Source organism: Hemiscyllium ocellatum, chromosome 9, assembly GCF_020745735.1.
Source record: "Hemiscyllium ocellatum isolate sHemOce1 chromosome 9, sHemOce1.pat.X.cur, whole genome shotgun sequence".
Classification (NCBI taxonomy): domain Eukaryota; kingdom Metazoa; phylum Chordata; class Chondrichthyes; order Orectolobiformes; family Hemiscylliidae; genus Hemiscyllium; species Hemiscyllium ocellatum.
The window spans coordinates 113,297,605-113,318,607 of record NC_083409.1 but is presented as its reverse complement, the minus strand read 5'-3'; the positions used below and the strand labels follow the sequence as shown (position 1 = coordinate 113,318,607).

The following is a 21,003-nucleotide window of genomic DNA, read 5'->3' as shown; positions in this document are numbered from 1 at the left end:
GAAAGCTTTCCATAGGTATGTCAGGAATAAAAGAATGACGAGAGTTAAATTAGGGCCAATCAAGGATAATAGTGGGAAGTTGTGTGTGGAGTCAGAGGAAATAGGGGAAGCACTAAATAAATATTTTTCGACAATGTTCACTATAGAAAATGAAAATGTTAGTGAGGAAGATACAGAGATACTTGCATCTAGACTAGAAGAGGTTGAGGTTCACAAGGAAGAGGTATTAGAAATACTGCAGAGTGTGAAAATAGACAAGTCCCCTGGACCGGATGGGATCTATCCTAGGATCCTCTGGGAAGCAAGGGAAGAGATTGCCAAGTCTTTGGCATTGATCTTCAAATCACATTGTCTACAGGAATAGTGCCAGAGGACTGGAGGATAGCAAATGTGGTTCCCTTATTTAAAAAGGGTATTAGAGACAACCCTGGTAATTACAGACCAGTGAGTCTCACTTCAGTTGTTGGTAAAGTGTTGGAAAAGCTTATAAGAGATAGGATTTATAACCATCTAGAAAAGAATAATCTGATCAGGGACAGTCAGCACGGTTTTGTGAAGGGTAAGTCGTGCCTAAAGAATCTTATTGAGTTTTTTGACAAAGTGACCAAAGATGAGAGTAAACCGGTTGATGTGGTGTATATGGATTTCAGCAAGGCGTTTGATAAGGTTCCCCACAGTAGGCTATTGTACAAAACACCGAGGAATGGAATTGTGGGAGACATAGCAGTTTGGATCAGTAATTGGCTTGCTGAAAGAAAACAGAGGGTTGTAGTTGATAGAACATGTTCATCTTGGTGTCCAGTTACTAGCGGCTTACTGCAAGGGTTGGTGTTGGGTCCACTGTTGTTCATCATTTTTATAAATGACCTGGATGAGCGCTTAGAAGGGTGGGTTAGTAAATTTGCGGATGACACTAAGGTCGATGGAGTTGTGGACAGTGACGAAGGATGTAGTAGGTTGCAGAGAGATATAGATAGGATGCAGAGCTGGGCTGAGAGGTGACAAATGGAGTTTAATGTGGGCAAGTGTGAGGTGACACACTTTAGACAGAGTAATCGGAATGCAAAGTACTGGGCTAATGGTAAGATTCTTGGGAGTGCAGTTGAGCAGAGAGATCTCGGTGTCCATGTACACAGATCTCTGAAAGTTGCCACCCAGATTGACAAGGTTGTTAAGAATACATACAGTGTTTTGGCCTTTATTCATAGAGGGATTAAGTTCCAGAACCAGGAGGTTATGCTGCAGCTATACAAAGCTCTGGTACGGCCACATTTGGAGTATTGTGTACAGTTCTGGTCATCGTATTATGAGAAGGATGTGGAAGCTTTGGAAAGGGTGCAGAGGAGATTTACTAGGATGTTGCCTGTTATAGAAGGTATGTCTTACGAGGAAAGGCTGAGGGACTTGAGGTTGTTTTTGTTGGAGAGAAGAAGGTTGAAAGGTGACTTAATAGAGACATATAAGATAATCAGAGGGTTAGATAGGGTGGACAGGGAAAGCCTTTTTCCAAGTATGGTGATGGCGAGCACGAGGGGGCATAGCTTTAAATTGAGGGGTGATAGATATAGGACAGATATCAGAGGTAGTTTCTTTACTCAGAGAATAGTAAGGGTATGGAATGCTTTGCCTGCAATGGTAGTAGATTGCCAAGTTTAAGTGCATTTAAGTCCTTATTGGACAGGCATATGGGCGTACATGGAATAGTGTAGGTGGGATGGGCTTCAGATTAGTATGACAGGGTGTCACAACATCGAGGGCCAAAGGGCCTGTCCTGCGCTGTCATGTTCTATGTTCTATAAAAGATAGGAGTTGAAGTAGGCCATTTAGCCCATCAAGCTTGCTCTGCTATCCAATAAGATTATAGCTGATCTGATAATCCTCAACTCCACTTTGCAGCTTTCACCTCATCACTTTTGAATGCCTGCCAAGGTGGGGCACAGGCTTTGAGGGGTCAGGAGGCAAGTTACTCACTACAAAACTACCGGCTGTTAGCGCTGATGTACTTATATGGCTAGTTCAGTTTGGTTTCTGGTCACTGGTAATTCCCAAGTTGTTTGATAGTGAAGGACTTAGTGATGTTAATAAACTTGAAAGTTGAGAGGTAATTTTACATTCCTCAGTACTTTTATTACTTACCTGTTATCAATTCAAACCTGAAAGTTATCCAGAATTGCTACACATAGACATAACCAGCTTCAGTATCTGAGGAGTTGTGAATGATACTGAGCTCTGCAATCATCAATAAATATTCTTTTCTCTGACCTTATGATGGATGGACGATCATTGATAACATAGCTAAAGATGGCTGGGTTCGGACAATACTCTGGGGAATACCTGTGGTGAGAGAGCCTGGGCCTGCGATAACCATAACCATCTTCCTTTGTGCCAGGTATGATTCCAACAGTGAGAGTTATTCCCTGATTCCCAGCAGAGAAGTGAGGATGAACACCCTTTTGCCCTTGTCCATGTTTGAACCAAGGCTAACATGAGGCTGGGAGCTGAGTAGGCCTAACAAAGACAGAGCATCATTGAGTTTTTGTTGTTTAAGTGACAGTAGTCCTGTTGATTTTTTTTTATTCATTCATGGGATGTGGGCATTACTGGCTGGGCCAATACTTAATTCCCATCTTGAATTGCCCTTAGAATCACTGCAACCGATTTGTTGAATGCAGACTCATAACGTTGTTAGGGAGGAATTTTGACTCAGTGACTGTGAAGGAATAGCAATATATTTCCAAGTCAGGATGGTGAGTGGTTTGGAGGGCAACTTGTAGGTGATGGTATTCCCATGTATCTGTTGCCTTTGTACTTCTATATGGTAGTGATGTGGATTTGAAAGATGCTGTAAGAGGAACCTTGGTGAATTTTTGCAGTGTGTCTTATAGATAGTTAACACTGCTGCTACTGAGCATCATCACTTTGCTGATGATTAAGAGTGGACTCATTGGTGGTAACTGGCCAGGTTGGATTTGTCCTGCTTTTTGTTTGGACAGGGACCACCTGGGCAGATCGATATCAACCTTCAACACCATTATCCCCTCCAGATTGATCTCAAAACTCCAAGAGCTTGGTCTCAGCTCCACCCTCTGCAGCTGTGTACTCAGCTTGCTGACCCACAGACCGCAATCGGTGAAGGCAGACAACTGCACCTCCTCCACAATAACACCCAACACTGGAGTTCCCCAAGGATATGTCTTTAACTCCCTACTGTACTCCCTGTATATCCACGACCATGTTGCTAAACTCCAAATGAATGCCATCTACAAGTTTGCTGACAACACCACTGTGGTAGGACGGATTTCAAACAACAACGAGACTGAATACTGAAAAGAGATAGAGGGCTTGGTGACATGGTGCAGTGATAACAACCTGTCTTTCAGTGTCAGCAAAACTAAAGAATTAATCATTAACTTCAGAAAGAGAGGAGGAGAATATGTTCCAATCTACGTAACAGAGCTGAGGTTGAGATGGTGGAGTTCCTAGGAGTGATGATAGCCAACAACTGTCCTGGATTTCCCACATAGATGTGATGGTCAAGAAGGCATAACAGCGCTTCTTCACCAGGCACCTCATGAAGTTTGGCATGTCCATAAGGGCCTTCACTAACTTTTACAGATTCATTATTGAGACCATACTTTCTGGGTGCATAATGGTCTGATTTAGAAACTGCTCTGCCCAGGACCCTAGGAAACTATGGAAGATTGTGCACAGCCCAGACCATCATGGGAGCCAACCTTCTATCTATGGACTCCATTTACACAGCTCTTTGCAGCAGAGAGGCTGCCAACATCATTAAAGACCAATCGCATCCCCATAATGCTCTCCTACAACTTCTTCCATCAGGCAGAAGCTTGAACACATGCACCAACAGAGTCAGGAACAGCTTCTTCCTAGCCCTTATTAGACTGATGAATGGACTCTCTAACTTCAAATAATGCTGATCTTGCTAATGTTGATTTTGTCTAGTGCATACCCTGTGCAACGTAACCTATATGCCTATGTCTATGTATTTATTTTCACCCTATGATCTGTATGTCCTTGCTTACTATGGTCTGCTTGTACTGCTCGTAAACAAAGATTTTCACTGTACTTAGGTGCACATGACAATAAGAAAATTAATCAAATCAAATCAAATTAGAGTTGTAACTTGTGGAACAGCTTGGCTAGGGCTCCTGCTAGTTCTGGAGAACAGGTCTTCTGAGTTATTGCTGGGATGTTATCAAAGCCCATTGCTTTTGTAGTATCCAGTGCCTTCAACCGAATCTTGATATCATCTGAAGTGAATCGATTGGGACCTGTGATTCTGGGGACCTCAGGAGAAGACTGAGATGGCCCATCCATTTGGCATTTCTGGCTGAAGTTGCTTGCAAATATTTCAGCTTTGCCTTTTTGCACAGATATGTTGGGTTCCCCCAACATTGTGCACCACCACTCATATCTGGATGTGGTAGGATTGCTGAGCCAAGACCTGATCCCTTGGTTGTTAGATTGTTTACTTCTGACTATTGCATGGTGTTTCAGTTGCTTGGCATGCAAGTAACCCCATGTCTTAGCTTCAGCAGGTTGACACTTCATTTTTAGGTGTGCCAGGTTTTACTCCTAGCATTCTTTCCTGCATCCTTCATTGACCTAGGGTGGATATTCTGGCTTGATGTAATAGTAGAATTGAGGATATGCTGGCTATGAGATTATAGACTGCTGTTTACAAATTTATTTTTGATAGTGAGTGGTTTGGAGTGGATGTGAAATATGCTATATATTCCTTCTATCAATCTTTTTCCCTGTTAGAATGCATCCTCAATAAATTAGTTTATCCTAAGCTACGTGAACTTAGTAGATAAAGTTAAACAAAACAAGGCGGCACGGTGGTACAGTGGTTAGCACTGCTGCCTCACAGCGCCAGGGACCTGGGTTCAATTCCCACCTCAGGCGACTGACTGTGTGGAGTTTGCACGTTCTCCCCGTGTCTGCGTGGGTTTCCTCCGGGTGCTCCGGTTTCCTCCCACAGTCAAAAGATGTGTGGGTCAGGTGAATTGGCCATGCTAAATTGTCCGTAGTGTTAGGTAAGGGGTATATGTAGGGGTATCGGTGAGTTGCGCTTCGGCGGGTCGGTGTGGACATGTTGGGCCGAAGGGCCTGTTTCCACACTGTAAGTAATCTAATCTAAAAAGATTGCAATGATGCACTTTCAACTTGTACTTGTATAGCTACACATCACGTTTAGACATTTAAGAGGGACAAGAATGTTTAGCTTTTTAAAAACAGTTGCTATCTCCTAAGTAAAAACAATGACTGCAGATGCTGGAAGCCAGAGCCTAGATTAGAGTGGTGCTGGAAAAGCACAGCTGTTCAGGCAGCATCCGAGGAGCAGTAAAATCGACGTTTTGGGCAAAACCCCTTCATCAGGAATACAGGCAGAGAGCCTGAAGAGTGGAGAGATAAGTGAGAGGAGGGTGGGGGTGGGGAGAAAGTAGCATAGAGTAAAATAGATGAGTGGGGGAGGGGATGAAGATGATAGGTTAGGGGGAGGGTGAATGGATAAGTGAAAAAGATAGGCAGGTAGGACAAGTCATGGGGACAGTGCTGAGCTGGAAGTTTGGAACTGAGGTGAGGTGGGGGAAGGGGAAATGAGGAAAATGTTGAAGTCCACATTGATGCCCTGGGGTTGAAGTGTTCTGAGGCGGAAGATGAGGCGTTCTTCCTCCAGGCGTCTGGTGGTGAGGTAGTGGCGGTGAAGGAGGCCCAGGACCTCCATGCCCTCGGCAGAGTGGGAGGGGGAGTTGAAATGTTGGGCCATAGGGTTGATTGGTGCAGGTGTCCCAGAGATGTTCCCTAAAGCGCTCTGCTAGGAGCGTCCACTCTCCCCAATGTAGAGGAGACTGTATAGGGAGCAGTAAATGATATTGGTGGATGTGCAGGTAAAACTTCGATGGATGTGGACTGGCTACTTTGGGGCCTTGGATGGAGATGAGGGAGGAGGTGTGGGCGCAGGTTTTGCAATTCCTGCGGTGGGAGGGAAAAGTGTCAGGATGGAAGGGTGGGTTGTAGGGAGGCGTGGACCTGACCAGGTAGTCACGGAGAGAACGGTCTTTGCGGAAGGCGGAAAGGAGTGGGGAGGGAAATATATCCCTGGTGGTGGGGTCTGTTTGGAGGTGGCGGAAATATTGGCGGATGATTTGGTTTATGTGAAGGTTGGTAGGGTGGAAGGGAACACCAAGAGCGTTCAGTCCTTGTTACGGTTGGAGGGGTGGGGTCTGAGGGCAGAGGTGCGGGATGTGGACGAGATGCATCGGAGGGCATCTTTAACCACATGGGAATGGAAATTGGGGTCTCTAAAGAAGGAGGCCATCTGGTGTGTTCTGTGGTGGAACTTGTCCTCCTGGGAGCAGATATGGCGGAGGTGGAGGAATTGGTAATACGGGATGGCATTTTTGCAAGAGATAGGGTGGGAAGAGGTGTAATCCAGGTAGCTGTGGGAGTTGGTGGGTTTGTAAAAAATGTTGGTGTCCAGTCAGTCATCATTAATGGAGATGGAGAGGTCCAGGAAGGGGAGGGAGGTTTCAGAGATGGTCCAAGTAAATTTAAGGTCAGGGTGGAATGTGAAGTTGATGAATTGCTCAACCTCCTCGCGGAAGCATGAGGTGGCGCCAATGCAGTCATCAATGTAGCGGAGGAAGAGGTGGGGAGTGGTGTCGGTGTAATTACAGAAGATGGACTGTTCTATGTAGCCAGCAAAGAGACAGGCATAGCTGGGGCCCATACGTGTGCCCATGGCTACCCCTTTGGTCTGGAGGAAGTGTGAGGATTCGAAGGAGAAATTGTTAAAGGTAGGATCAGTTCAGCCAGATGAATGAGAGTGTTGGTTGAAGGGTACTGTTGGGGATGTCAGGAGAGGAAGAAACGGAGGGCATGGAGGCCCTGGTCATGGCGGATGGAGGTGCAGAGGGTTTGGATATCCATGGTGAAGCTGAGGCGTTGGGGGCTTGGGAAACGGAAGTCTTGGAGGAGGTGGAGGGCGTGAATGGTGTCTTGAACGTATATGGGAGTTCCTGGACTAGGGAGGATAGGACAGTGTTGAGGTAGGTAGAAATGAGTTCAGTGGGGCAGGAGCATGCTGAGACAATGGGTCAGCCAGGGTGGTCAGGCTTGTGGATCTTGGGAAGGAGGTAGAACCGGGCAGTGCGGGGTTCCCGGACCATGAGGTTGGAAGCTGTGGGTGAGAGATCTCCTGAGGTGATGAGGTTCTGTATTATCTGGGAGATGATGTTTTGGTGATGGGGGGGTGGGGTCATGGTTGAGGGGGCGGTAGGAAGAGGTGTCCTCGAGTTGGCGTTTGGCTTCAGCGGTGTAGAGGTCAGTGCACCAGACTACCACTGTGCCCCCTTTATCTGCTGGCTTCATGGTGATGTCGGGATTGAAGCAGAGGGATTGGAGAGCTGCACGTTGTGAGGGTGAGAGGTTGGAGTGGGGGAGGGGGTAGACAGGTTGAGGCGGTTAATGTCCCAGCGGCAGTTGGAAATGAAGGTGTCGAGGGCAGATAATAGGCCAGCGCGGGGTGTCCAGGTGAATGGAGTGTGTTGGAGGTGGGCGAAAGGGTCCTCGGTGGGCGGGAGTCCTGATTGTGAAAGTAAGCTCGGTGGCGGAGACGGCAGAAGAATTGTTCGACGTCACGGCGTGTATTAAATTCATTGATGCGTGGGCAGAGGGGGATGAAGGTGAGTTCTTTGCTGAGGACTGATCGTTCGTCCTCAGTGAGGGGGAGGTCTGGAGGGATGGTGAAAACTCGGCAGGGTTGGGAGCTGGTATCTGCGTGGATGTGGAGCTGGGAGTGGGGGCGGAACCAGTAACTGAAGTGGGTGTGGTGGTGGGGGAATGGGGGTGGAGTCATGAGCAGGGGTGGTATTCCCCTCAGGGTTCTGGGAGCAGGGATGGTGACAGTGGGATCTGTGGAGGGCTTGTCAGCAGAATGCAGGTGAGTGGCGTTGGTGGGGGCTGAAGTAGAGGCAAACATGGCAATGGCAGGGGGCCGGCAGAAGTCACTGAACGTGTGACATCAGCGATGATGTGAGGGGCAGATGTGATGTCACGTGTGGTGCATGAGGAATTGTGAGGGGCGGAAGTGGCTGTGGAAGCAGAAGTGTCATCATCAATCAGCGTGGGTTTGGTGGCTGCACGAGCCACATGGCTAATGGCGTCCGAGCAGTCCCAGAGGCCAGCGGAATCTACTGGAATGTTTGAGGAGCGCTGGTTATGTAGGTGGGTAGATAAAAGTTTGTTGAACTTACAGTTTTTGATGTTTGAGATGGTGTTGAAATACTGTTGGTTGAGAGTATGAATTCTCCTGTGGATGTAGTACAGAGTGGGTCCTTTGCAATTCTGAGAGAGTATTGCCCTCAGCTAAGGCAGAGCTGACTGTAGAGAAGTTAGGTTGCTATCTCCTGTGTAGACTGCAAAATGGGCACCATGGCTTGATATGAAGTCCTGCAGAAAGTTTCTGTTATAAGTTTTGAATTCCTTTCTAGGTCACCATGATGAAGAACACTTACAACTTCACTACAGTCGACTTAATTAAAATGAATGAGCGGTGCCAAGAGTCTTTGCGGGAGATTTATCACATGACCTATCTGTAAGGAGATTAACAATATTCAGAATGCAACTTTTGTTCTTTCAAGAAAGTTGGAATATTCTCATGACAGGTGTCATTAGGCCAAAAATAAAATGAAGGTGAAAATGAAATGCAGCGAATGGAAGTCTGTTGTAGCTCAGTGGGTAGTGCTCGTGCCTCTATCATAATGAAGTAAGAGAATTGACATTTCGAGCATAACCTCTTCATCAGGAATGAGGCTTCAGGACATCTCTGGGACACACGCACGAAACAACCCCACCACCCCTTGGCTGAACACTTTAATCCCTCCTCACACTCCTCCAAGGACATACTGGTCCTGGGCCTCCTCCATCGCCAAACTCTTACCATCCGACGCCTGGAGGAAGAACGCCTCATCTTCCGCCTTGGGACCCTCTAACCACATGGGATCAATGTGGATTTCACCAGTTTCCTCATCTTCCCTCCCCCCACCTTATCCCAGATCCAATGTTCCAACTCAGCACCATTGTTTTGATCTGTCCACTTCTTCCCACCTATCTGCTCCACCCTCCTCTCCAACCTTCACCCTCACCTTCATCTACCTATTGCATTCTGAAGTACTTTCCCCCCCCACCACCACCCACCTCCCACTTATATCTCAGCCCCCTTGGCCCACAAGCCTCATTCCTGATGAAGAGGTTTGCTGAAAAAGTCGATTCTCTTGCTTCTCGGACGCTGCCTGACCTGCTGGCTTTTCCAGCACCACAATCTCGACTGATCTCCAGCATCTGCAGTCCTCACTTTCTCTCAGAATGAAGTAAGTCTTGCTGTAGAGATTTGAGTGAAGAATCCATGCTGACATTGTAGCACTCAGGCCATGCAGCATTTCTTTCAGATGAGACATTAAACTGAACCCTCACCTGCCTCACAATTGGGTGTAAAGGACCCGCATCACTCTTTCAAAGAAGAGTGTGGGAATTCTCTTGGGTGTCCTGGTCAATATTTATCCCTCAACCAACAATTAAAATACACAATTGATCTTTATTGCATTTGTGGTGTTTGAACATTGATGTGTGTAAATTGGCTGCCATGTTTCCTCTGCCACTCTAAAATAATTCAGCAGCTGTAAGGTCCTTTGGGAACTTACTGAGACCCCCGAATGCAAATCTTTCTTTTGATGCATTTCATAATGCCAGACTCCTAAGCATTTTTGTTAATTGAGTTGCTGGTCTACAACTTGTATGCAATTTAAATTAACCTCGTTGATGTAAATTAGTATCAGTATAATGCAAAGTAGGATGGTTTCTGTTATTTGTTTATCATGATGAATTGATTAAGAATATTTAGTTTTGCTAATGATTTGAAATGTATTTTTTTTCTGTTTCTCTAGGGTAGTTTGCAAACTCCTGAGTGAGATCTACAAACATATCCATTGTCTGTACAAGCTGTCAGATGCGGTCTCCATGTTGGACATGTTGCTGTCCTTCGCACACACCTGCACACTTTCAGACTATGGCAAGGGTTTCTTTTCTATCAATCTTTGTGTTGCAAGTAGCAATGTTTAAAATATGTATCTGAGAAACAAACTGAATGTATTTTAATCATTGAACAGATAAGAAAATTTACACAAATCTGACTATACTTCATACTCTGGCAATTAACTACATTGTAAGACTTTTCAAAGTTTTGGAAAAACTTGGATTCAGTAAAACCAGTCTTTCTAAGTAAAGAAAAGGTTGAAGAATGACCTGAGAGTCTAATTGGAAAAATTGTTGGATTGGATAGATGTAGAGAACAGGTATTATTTATGGGGAAATAAAACAAGGGTCATAAATATAGGATAGTCACTAAAAAATCCAATAAGAATTGCAGGAGGTATCTATACTCAGAGTAGGGAAAATGTGGGACTCTGTGGACGGAGTAGTTGTGCTGAAGCGAATAGATGCACTTTTTGGGGAAAACAAATGAGAGAGAATGGAATATGGATTACAATGATAGAATGAAGAGAAGAAAGATGAGACGGATAGTATTTCTGCAGTGGAAGTTAGGGGAAGCAATGAGAACACTTAAGGAAATCAAGGAGGACAAGCGACATTAGGAAGGGCAGAATGCTGAGATCACTTTGCTGATTTGACTCAAACACAAAGGTCTACAGTCTGTGTAGTTCGCTATCCTGCCTCCTGAAGACATTGGCTCCTGCTACACTATACCATGCATTTCAGGAACCCTTACACTTGGTTCTAATGGTCATTCTTCATTCTGCAGTTGGACAACATTAGTAGAGTCTTAACTTGTATTTCTTACACTCACCCATGTGGCTTGATACATAACAATCAGCAGTCAAAAATGATTGTTTATTCCCCTAGCCCTGAGATGATAGGACTCCAACTTTTGGCCTGAAAAAGTAGTAGGAGGAGTTCACAGTTAAGCCTTCACCGTTCAGCTAGATTGTGGTGATCTGTTGCTCAGCCCCATTTGACTTTGTGTTTATTGATAATTGAGTAGATGATCCATTTTGGAGGTCTTCTGATCTGCACCAACACAGATACAAGTCTCTAGCTGCTTCAGTTCAGGACATCAAGAAATGCATTTACTTAGGAAGGGTTTTGAACACCAACAGTGTCTTAGACGGAATGCTGTAGATTTGTGCATGTCGATCTCTAACCAAGCTGTTCCACTACAGATGCAGTACATGACAAAATGTCTGCCTCTGTATAGCCTACTTTAAAATGTTTCTGAAAACTTCCTCATTAACCAACTTTTGGTCACTATTATAATATTCCATTATGTGGCTCATTGTCACTACCAGTGAGGTAGCGCTCCTGTGAAACATCTTGGAATGTTTTGCTATGTGCAGTATAAATGCTAATTGTTTTTGAAAGATCCAGTTGACCCCCAGTGTGACTGAAATCAACTGCCTCTTTGTCAAGAAGTGTTGCCTGGAATTAGCTGATGGACTTGTGCCCCACTGAAAGGGTGGGGGAATCCAATTCAGTGATGACTTTTGAAGATAATTGAATAAACAATTAAAACAAAAACAATTGTAAGGTTTTGCAGAAAGTGCAAGAGAAGTGACTAATTAAGAAGTTCTTTCACAGGCATAATGGCCCTTTGAGTCTATGATAAGTTTAAAGTGATGTGGCAAAGAGTAGAGTGATGGAAAAGGATAAACCGATTACCATCTGTTACTGCCTCATCACTATGTGGAGATGCTGGTGTTGGATTGGGGTAGACAAGGTTAAAAGTCACACAAAACCAGGTTATAGTCCAACAGGTTTATTTTAACCTCTAATCTGATCTTTGTAACTTTCAGTAATTGGCAGTTGTGAAGGTACAGACATATTGTTGCTGTTTGCTTGTGACATTCACTAGTAATTACCTCCTGGGTTCTTCTGATTGGCCAGTGGAGGATGGACAGAAATCCACACGTTTAACCAGGGTTTCGGCTCTTGTTTATACTGAACCACTGAGGAAATTCAGGCAGTTAACATCAATACCAACCAGGTTTTCATGATTGATTGTTCTTGGTTTTGTTCTAGTCCGTCCAGAGTTCACTGACACCTTGGCTATTAAGCAGGGACAACATCCTATACTTGAAAAGATATCAATGGAGAAACCTGTTGCTAATAACACCTACATCTCCGATGAGAACAACTTCATCATTGTTACTGGGCCCAACATGAGTGGAAAGTCAACCTATCTTAAACAGATTGCTCTGTGTCAAATTATAGCACAGATTGGTGAGTAGGAGCATGGTAGAGTGAAATTGATTTTGACCAGAAGATGCAAAATATAATTTAATTTGCATAGTGGTTCACATAGCATAGAACTTGAGCGAGAAGTTTAGAGTGATGAAGCAAAAGATAAATCGATTACCATGTGGTATTATCTGTTACTGCTTCATCATTATGTTGGACTGGGGTGGACAAAGTTAAAAACCACACAGCACCAGATTATAATTCAACAGGTTTATTTGGAAGTAATAGCTTTTCGAGCACTGGTCCTTCATCAGATAACTGTGGAGCAGGATCATAAGACAGAGAACTTATAGCAAAATGTCACAGTGTCATGCACGCAACTGAAACGATATATTGAATAAACCTAGATACTGTTAAGTCTTTCATCTTTTAGAATGGGTTGCAGATCTCGGTTCATTAATATGTCAATCCCAGAAGTTCTTGTAAGTCACCTTTTCAAGATAAGTTAAGGTTTTATAAAAAAAAGTGACATCTCAGCTCAGACTTTGCATTAAAGGTGTGAGGTTCGAGTCTGTCTGTATCCCAGTCAGACTGGTTCTGTTTCCAAAGTAGGAATTTATAAAATATTATATAGATTGACTGCCTGCAGATTGTGTGCTTTTTGAATAAATTGGAATGTACCTGCAATTATAATTCTGCAAATTCACCCCGTAGACTTATGCGCGTGTGTGTGCGTGTGCATGCATGTGTGGAGGGTGGGGGAGAGAATGTGTGTGTGTGGGAGAGAGCGTGAATGTGAGACTGTGTTTTTGCATGTGTGTGCCTCTCAGGGGATGTATGTGTGTATATGAGAGAGGGTCTGCGTGAGTGAGAGTATGTAAAAGTGTATGTATATGTCTGAGAGTGTAAAGTGTAGTGGGGTCACCTGTAGTGTGACATGAACCCAATGTCCCCGGTTGAGGCCATCCTCATGGGTACTGAACTTGACTATCAGCCTCTGTTCGGCCACTCTGCATTGTTGCATATCCCGAAGTCCGCCTTGGAGGATAGTCACCCTTCATCATTACTATCCTTGTTGATCTCTTATTGAAACCTTGCGGAACTCCGATCACTTTAATGATTGCAATTTTTCAGCAAGACCTTATCAGGGCTGTTAAGAGATGAGTGTCAGTTAATTTGCAAAAACAACTGATAATAAACATAATTTTCTAAAGAATTATATTTGAACATTCACGGTTTTGGGTACATTTATGTATAAAGTTAAACGTACTTTAGAACATAGAACAATACAGCACAGAACAGGCCCTTCGGCCCACAATGTTGTGCCGAACATTTGTCCTAGCTTAAGCACCTATCCATGTACGTATCCAATTGCCGCTTAAAGGTCACCAATGATTCTGACTCTGCCACTCCCACAGGCAGCGCATTCCATGCCCCGACCACTCTCTGGGTAAAGAACCTACCCCTGACATCCCCCCTATACCTTCCACCTTAAATTTATGTCCCCTTGTAACACTCTGTTGTACCTGGGGAAAAAGTCTCTGACTGTCCACTCTATCTATTCCCCTGATCATCTTATAAACCTCTATCAAGTCAACCTATCCTCGTATGAACTATTCTCCATTCCAGGCAACATCCTGGTAAATCTCCTCTGCACCCTCTCCAAAGCTTGCACATCTTTCCTAAAATGAGGCGACCAGAACTGCACACAGTATCCAAATGTGGTCTTACTAAGGTTCTATACAGCTGCAACATCACCTCACGACTCTTGACTTCAATCCCTCTGCTAATGAACGCTAATGCACCATAGGCCTTCTTACAAGCTCTATCCACCTGAGTGGCAACTTTCAAAGATCTATGAACATAGACCCCAAGATCCCTCTGCTCCTCCACCTTACTAAGAACCCTACCGTTAACCCTGTATTCCGCATTCTTATTTGTCCTTCCAAAATGGACAACTTCACACTTGACAGGGTTGAACTCCATTTGCCACTCCTCAGTCCAGCTCTGCATCATATCTAAGTCCTTTTGCAGCCGACAACAGCCCTCCTCACTATCCACAACTCCACCAATCTTCGTATCGTCTGCAAATTTACTGACCTACCCTTTGACTACCTTTTCCAAGTCATTTATAAAAATTACAAACAGCAGAGGACCCAGAACTGATCCCTGTGGAACTCCACTTGTCACTGGGCTCCAGGCTAATATTTACTATCTACCACCACTCTCTGACTTCGACCGGTTAGCCAATTGTCTATCCAACTGGCCAAACTTCCCACTATCCCATGCCTCCTGACTTTCCGCATAAGCCTACCATGGGGAACCTTATCAAATGCCTTATTAAAATCCATGTATACTACATCCAATGCTCTACCCTCATCCACGTACTTGGTCACCTCCTCAAAGAATTCAATAAGACTTGTAAGGCAAGACCTACCCCTCACAATTCTGTGTTGGCTGTCCCTAATCAAGCAGTGTCTTTCCAGATACTCATAAACCCTATCCCTCAGTACCCTTTCCATTACTTTGCCTACCACCGAAGTAAGACTAACTGGCCTGTAATTCCCGGGGTTATCCCTATTCCCTTTTTTGAACAGGGGCACAACATTTGCCACTCTCCATTCCCCTGGCACCACCCCCATTGACAGTGAAGATGAAAAGATCATTGCCAATGGATGTGCAATTTCCTCTCTTGCTTCCCACATAATCCTAGGATATATCCCGTCAGCCCTGGGGGACTTGTCTATCCTCAACTTATTCAAAATGGCCAACACATCTTCCTTCCTAACAAGTATCTCCTCTAGCTTACCAGTCCGTTTCATACTCTCCTCTTCAACAATACAGTCCCTCTCATTTGTAAATACCGAAGAAAAGTACTCATTCAAGACTTCTCCTATCTCTTCCAACTCAATACACAGTCTCCCACTACTGTCCTTGATCGGACCTACCCTCGTTCTCGTCATTCTCATGTTTCTCACATACGCATAAAAGGCCTTGGGGTTATCCTTGATCCTACCCGCCAAAGATTTTTCATGCCCTCTCTTAGCTCTCCTAATCCCTTTCTTCAGCTCCCTCCTGGCTACCCTGTATCCCTCCAAAACTCTGTCTGAACCTTGTTTCCTCAACCTTATGTAAGCTTCCTTCTTCCTCCTTACAAGACATTCAACCTCCCTCGACAACCAAGGTTCCCTCACATGACCATCTCTTTCCTGCCTGATAGGTACATACATATCAAGGACACGTCGTATCTGTTCCTTGAAAAAGTTCCACATTTCAACGACATCCTTCCCTGACAGCCTATGCTCCCAATTTATGCTCCTCAGATCCTGTCTTGCAGCATCGTACTTACCCTTCCCCCAATTGTAAAACCTGCCCTGTTGCACGCACCTATCTCTCTCCATAACCAAGGTGAAAGTCACAGAATTGTGGTCACCATCACCAAAATGCTCACCCACTAACAAGCCCATCACTTGTCCCGGTTCGTTACCAAGTACCAAATCCAATATGGCCTCCCCTCTGGTCGGACAATCTATATACTGAGTTAGAAAAGCTTCCTGGATACACTGCACAAACACCTTCCCGTCCAATCTACTTGATCTAAAGAGCTTCCAATCAATATTTGGGAAGTTGCGATCGCCCATGACTACTACCCTGTGGCTTCTGCACCTTTCCAAAATCTGTTTCCCAATCTGTTCCTCCACATCTCTACTGCTATTGGGGGGCCTATAGTAAACACCCAACAAGGTGACTACTCCTTTCCTATTTCTGACTTCAGCCCATACTACCTCCAAAGGCAGATCCCCCTCGAACTGCCTTTCTGCAGCCATTATACCATTTCTAATTAGCAACGCCACCCCCCTCCCTTTTTACCACCCCCCCCAATCTTACATTATAAGAACATTTTCACATGACCTCATATCTTTATGATCATCCACCATAACTTAAACCTCCGAAACCACTATTTATAGTATTCATAGTGCCTTGTCGTTAAATTTTATTTCATCTCTTCCCCTCAGTGCAGCGAACAAAAGGTGCGCTTAGCTTTTTTTGGTTCATAGTTTGTAAGGTCTTTTTTCTGTGGTTCATAGTTTGTAAGGCTAAATTCTTCAGCTGCATTTGAACACAAAGAGGGAGTCAGCACAGGATAAACTGAGGCACAGGATCGGAGATTCAGCACTTCAGCTTTAACTGAGCAGAGAAAAAGCAACAGGATAAACTGAGGTCCAGGATCAGGGGGACAGCAGCAAGAGCGGGATACAGCGAGTTGATATATTAAGAGGAGAAACTTAGTTTAACAGCTGCAGCTTTGGGAGTCTGCTAATAGAGAAATCAAATCAAACAGTGACACCACAGGAAAGTGGTGTGTTGATTGGTTCAGGATTTGTAAAAAACTTTTTCGCATTTTTTTTGGAAGAAGGGATTAACTGAAATAAAACAGAAATAAGTGAAAGTCGTGGTCAATATAATAAAATTACGTAAGTAATTACATAAATATGGTAAGTTAACATAGTAGGAAGTTAAGAGTATTTCTACAGAAGCATAATTATTTATTTTTAAAGAAAGGACTACTGAGGGGCTGAAAGGAAGCCATGGCAGCAGAGCTCACATGTGTGAACATACTCCAGTGCTTTTTGGAACATCATGGAAACTTCAGTTATCCGTGATGGCCACATGTACAAGGGTGTGCCCAGCTACAGCTGCTAGTTAACTAAATTTTTGAACTGGAGCCGTGAGTGAATTTACTGTGAAGCATGATAATGCTTGGAAAGCATTTTCAGTGAAGTGGTCACACTGCAAGTAAAGACTGAGCAGGCAGAAAGGGCATGGGTGACCACCTGGCAGATTAGAGGAAGGCAAATGTCCCCCGTGGCCATTTCCTTTCAATAGATATACCTTTTGGGGAAGATGACTGTGCAGGGAAAAGCAGTGGGAATCAACCTCATGGCACCATGGTGGGTCTGCTGCACAAGGTGGGAAGAAGAACGACAGGGCTATATTGGTAATGGATTCAATGTAAGGAGAATAGACAGGCATTTCCATGGCTGCAAAAGAGACTTGATGATGGCATGTTGCCTCCCTGGTGCCAGGTTAGGGATGTCACTGACTGGCTGCAGGGCATTCTGAAATAGGGAGGACAAACATGCAGAGATCGTGGTACATATTGGTACTGATGATATAGGTGGAAAAAAGGGATGAGGTCCTGCAAGCAGAATTTAGGGAATTTGGAAGTAGATTCAAGAACAGGATCCAAAAGGTAATAATCTCACTCTCTCAGCGGAGCAGGTAAGGGCTGTTTGGCAGTGTCTGTTTGTAGATGCAGTTACGTTTGTTTAACGGTTTAAATTTAAAAGTTTTTTTATATAAAAAACACGGAGCAGACCCGGAAGCTGGTGTAGCGCAAGCTTACCTGGGTAGGTTTTCCCTATAAGGCCACGCAGGAGAGGAACCCGAGGCACTACAGGGCTAGTGCCTCCCACCCGCCTTCCTCCTCTAACCTAATAATAAGACCCGTTTTGGTAAACAGGTAAGTGCTGCATTTGCTTGTTCTATTCTTTAGACCTAGTTTTTTTAAAGGTTACTTTTAGAAGGATGGCAGTGAAGGCAGTGCAATGTTCCTCTTGCAACATGTTTGAGGTGAGGGATGCCATGGTCGTCCCTGCTGATTACACTTGCAGGAAGTGCACCCATCTCCAGCTCCTCCAAGACCATGTTAGGGAACTGGAGCTGGAGTTGGATGAACTTAGGATCATTCGGGAGGCAGAGGGGGTCATAGATTGGAGCTTTAGGGAAGTAGTAACTCCAAAGATTGCAGACAGATGGGTGACAGTGAGGGGGACTGGGAGGTAGCAGCCAGTGCAGGGACCCCCTGCAGCCGTTCCCCTCAAGAACAAGTATACCATTTTGGATACTTGTGGGGGGGGGACTTACCAGGGGTAAGCAATGGGGTTCAGGCCTCTGACACAGAACCTGTTCAGTTGCTCAGAAGGGAAGGGTGGAGAAGAGCAGAGCAATAGTTATTGGGGACTCGATAGTTCGGGGCACAGATAGGCGGTTTTGTGGGGGCGAGAGAGACTCACGATTGGTATGTTGCCTCCCAGGTGCAAGGGTATGTGACGTCTCTGATCGTGTTTTCCGGGTCCTTAAGGGGGAGGAGGAGCAGCCCGAAGTCGTGGTCCACATTGGCACCATGACATAAGTAGGAAGAGGGATGAGAATGTTAGGCAGGCTTTCAGGGAGCTAGGTTGGAAGCTCAGAGTTAGAACAAACAGAGTTGTTGTCTCTGGTTTGTTACGTGCCACGTGATAGAGAGTCGAGGAATAGGGAGAGAGAACAGTTCAATGTGTGGCTACAGGGATGGTGCAGGAGGGAGGGATTACGGTATCTGGATAACTGGGGTTCTTTCTGGGGAAGGTGGGACCTCTATAAACAGGATGGTCTATACCTGAACCTGAGGGGCACCAGTATCCTTGGGGGAAGGTTTGCTAGTGCTCTTTGGGGGGGGATTAAACTAACTCTGCAGGGGCATGGAACCTAGACTGTAGCTTTCGGGTGCAGGACCTTGAGTGTAGGGAGGTTAGGAACATGGCATCAATCTCGAAGGAGGGTGCCTGTAAACAGGAAGGTGGCTTGAAGTGTGTTTACTTCAATGCGAGAAGCATACAAAATAAGGTAGGTGAACTTGCAGCGTGGGTTGGTACCTGGGATTTCGATGTTGTGGCTTTTACGGAGACATGGGTAGAACAGGGACAGGATTGGCTGTTGCAAGTTCCAGGGTTTAAATATTTTAGTAGGGTCAGAGGTGGGGGTAAAAGAGGGGGTGGGGTGGCATTGCTTGTCAAGGATAGTATTACAGCGGTGGAAAAGACGATGGATGAAGACTTGCCATCTGAGGTAGTTTGAGCTGAGCTTAGAAATAGGAAAGGTGAGGTCACCCTGTTAGTTTTCTACAGGCCTCCTAATAGTCCTAGAGACGTAGAAGAAAGGATTGCGAGGATGATTCAGGAGAAGAGTGAAAGTGATAGGGTGGTTGTTGTGGGGGACTTTAACTTTCCAGATATTGACTGGGAAAGCTATAGCTCGAGTACATTAGATGGGTTGGTGTTTGTCCAATGTGTGCAGGAGGGTTTCCTGACACAATGTGTCTATATTGGCGAGACAGGCCACTTACTTGCGGAACGCTTCAGAGAACACCTCAGGGACGCCCGGACCAACCAACCCAACCACCCCGTAGCTCAACACTTTAACTCTCCCTCCCACTCCACCGAGGACATGCAGGTCCTTGGACTCCTCCACCGGCAGAACATAACAACACGACGGCTGGAGGAGGAGCGCCTCATCTTCCGCCTGGGAACCCTCCAACCACAAGGTATGAATTCAGATTTCTCCAGTTTCCTCATTTCCCCTTCCCCCACCTTGTCTCAGTCGGTTCCCTCAACTCAGCACCGCCCTCCTAACCTGCAATCTTCTTCCTGACCTCTCCGCCCCCACCCCACTCCGGCCTATCACCCTCACCTTGACCTCCTTCCACCTATCCCACCTCCATCGCCCCTCCCCCAAGTCCCTCCTCCCTACCTTTTATCTTAGCCTGCTTGGCTACTCTCTCTCATTCCTGATGAAGGGCTTGTGCTCGAAACGTCGAATTCTCTATTCCTGAGATGCTGCCTGGCCTGCTGTGCTTTGACCAGCAACACATTTTCCACAATGTGTAGACAGGCCAACAAGAGGTGAGGCCATACTGGATTTGGTTCTGGGTAACGAACCAGGCCAGGTGTTAGAATTGGAGGTAGGTGAGCACTTTGGGGACAGTGACCACAATTCGGTGACTTTTACTCCAGTGATGGAGAGGGATAAGTGTGCACTGCAGGGCAAGAGTTATAGCTGGGGGCAGGGAAATTATGATGCGGTGAGGCATGACTTAGGATGCGTGGCTTGGAAAAGTAGGCTTCAAGGGAAGGACACAATTGATATGTGGAGCTTGTTCAAGGAGCAACTATTGAGTGTCCTTGATAAGTATGTACCTGTCAGGCAGGGAGGAAAGGGTCGTGTTAGGGAGCCGTGGTTTGATAAGGAATTGGAATCCCTTGTTAAAAGGAAGAGGGCGGCCTATGTAAAGATGAGGCGTGAAGGTTCAATTGGGGTGATTGAGAGTTATAAGGTGGCCAGGAAGGATCTAACGAGAGAGCTAAGAGCAGCAAGGAGGGGACATGAAAAGTCCTTGGTTGGTAGGATTAGGGAAAACCCAAAGGCTTGCTATAGGTATGTCGAATAAAAGAATGACTAGGCTGGAATAGGTACAGTCAAGGATAGTAGTGGGAAGTTGTGCGTGGAGGCAGAAGAGATTGGGGAGACACTGAATTAATACTTTTCGTCAGTATTCACTCAGGAACAGGACATTGTTGCCGATGTGAATATTTGAGTCACAATTAATTAGAATGGATGGCTTTGAGGTATGTAGGGAAGAGGTGTTGGAAATTCTGGAAATGGTGAAAATAGATAAGTCCCCTGGGCCTGATGGCATTTATCCTAGGATTCTCTGGGAAGCAAGGGAGGAGATTGCAGAGCCATTGGCCTTGATTTTTATGTCCTCGTTGTCTACAGGAATAGTGCAAGAAGACTGGAGGATAGCAAATGTGGTTCCCTTGTTCAAAGGGGGATTAGCGATAACCCTAGTAACTATAGGCCGGTGAGTCTCACTTCTGTTGTGGGCAAAGTCTTAGAGAG

General features: G+C 45.3%; 1 protein-coding gene across 1 annotated transcript in view; it reads left to right on the top strand.

The window, feature by feature from the left end:
* The window catches only part of msh4 (mutS homolog 4), a 126,851-nt gene that overhangs the window by 80,646 nt on the left and 25,202 nt on the right, over positions 1 to 21,003 (top strand). Inside the window, exons 13-15 of the mRNA XM_060830028.1 lie at positions 8,523 to 8,626; positions 9,975 to 10,099; positions 12,124 to 12,324. Coding sequence (XP_060686011.1) covers positions 8,523 to 8,626; positions 9,975 to 10,099; positions 12,124 to 12,324 — 430 coding nt within the window. The remainder of the gene's footprint in view (positions 1 to 8,522; positions 8,627 to 9,974; positions 10,100 to 12,123; positions 12,325 to 21,003) is intronic.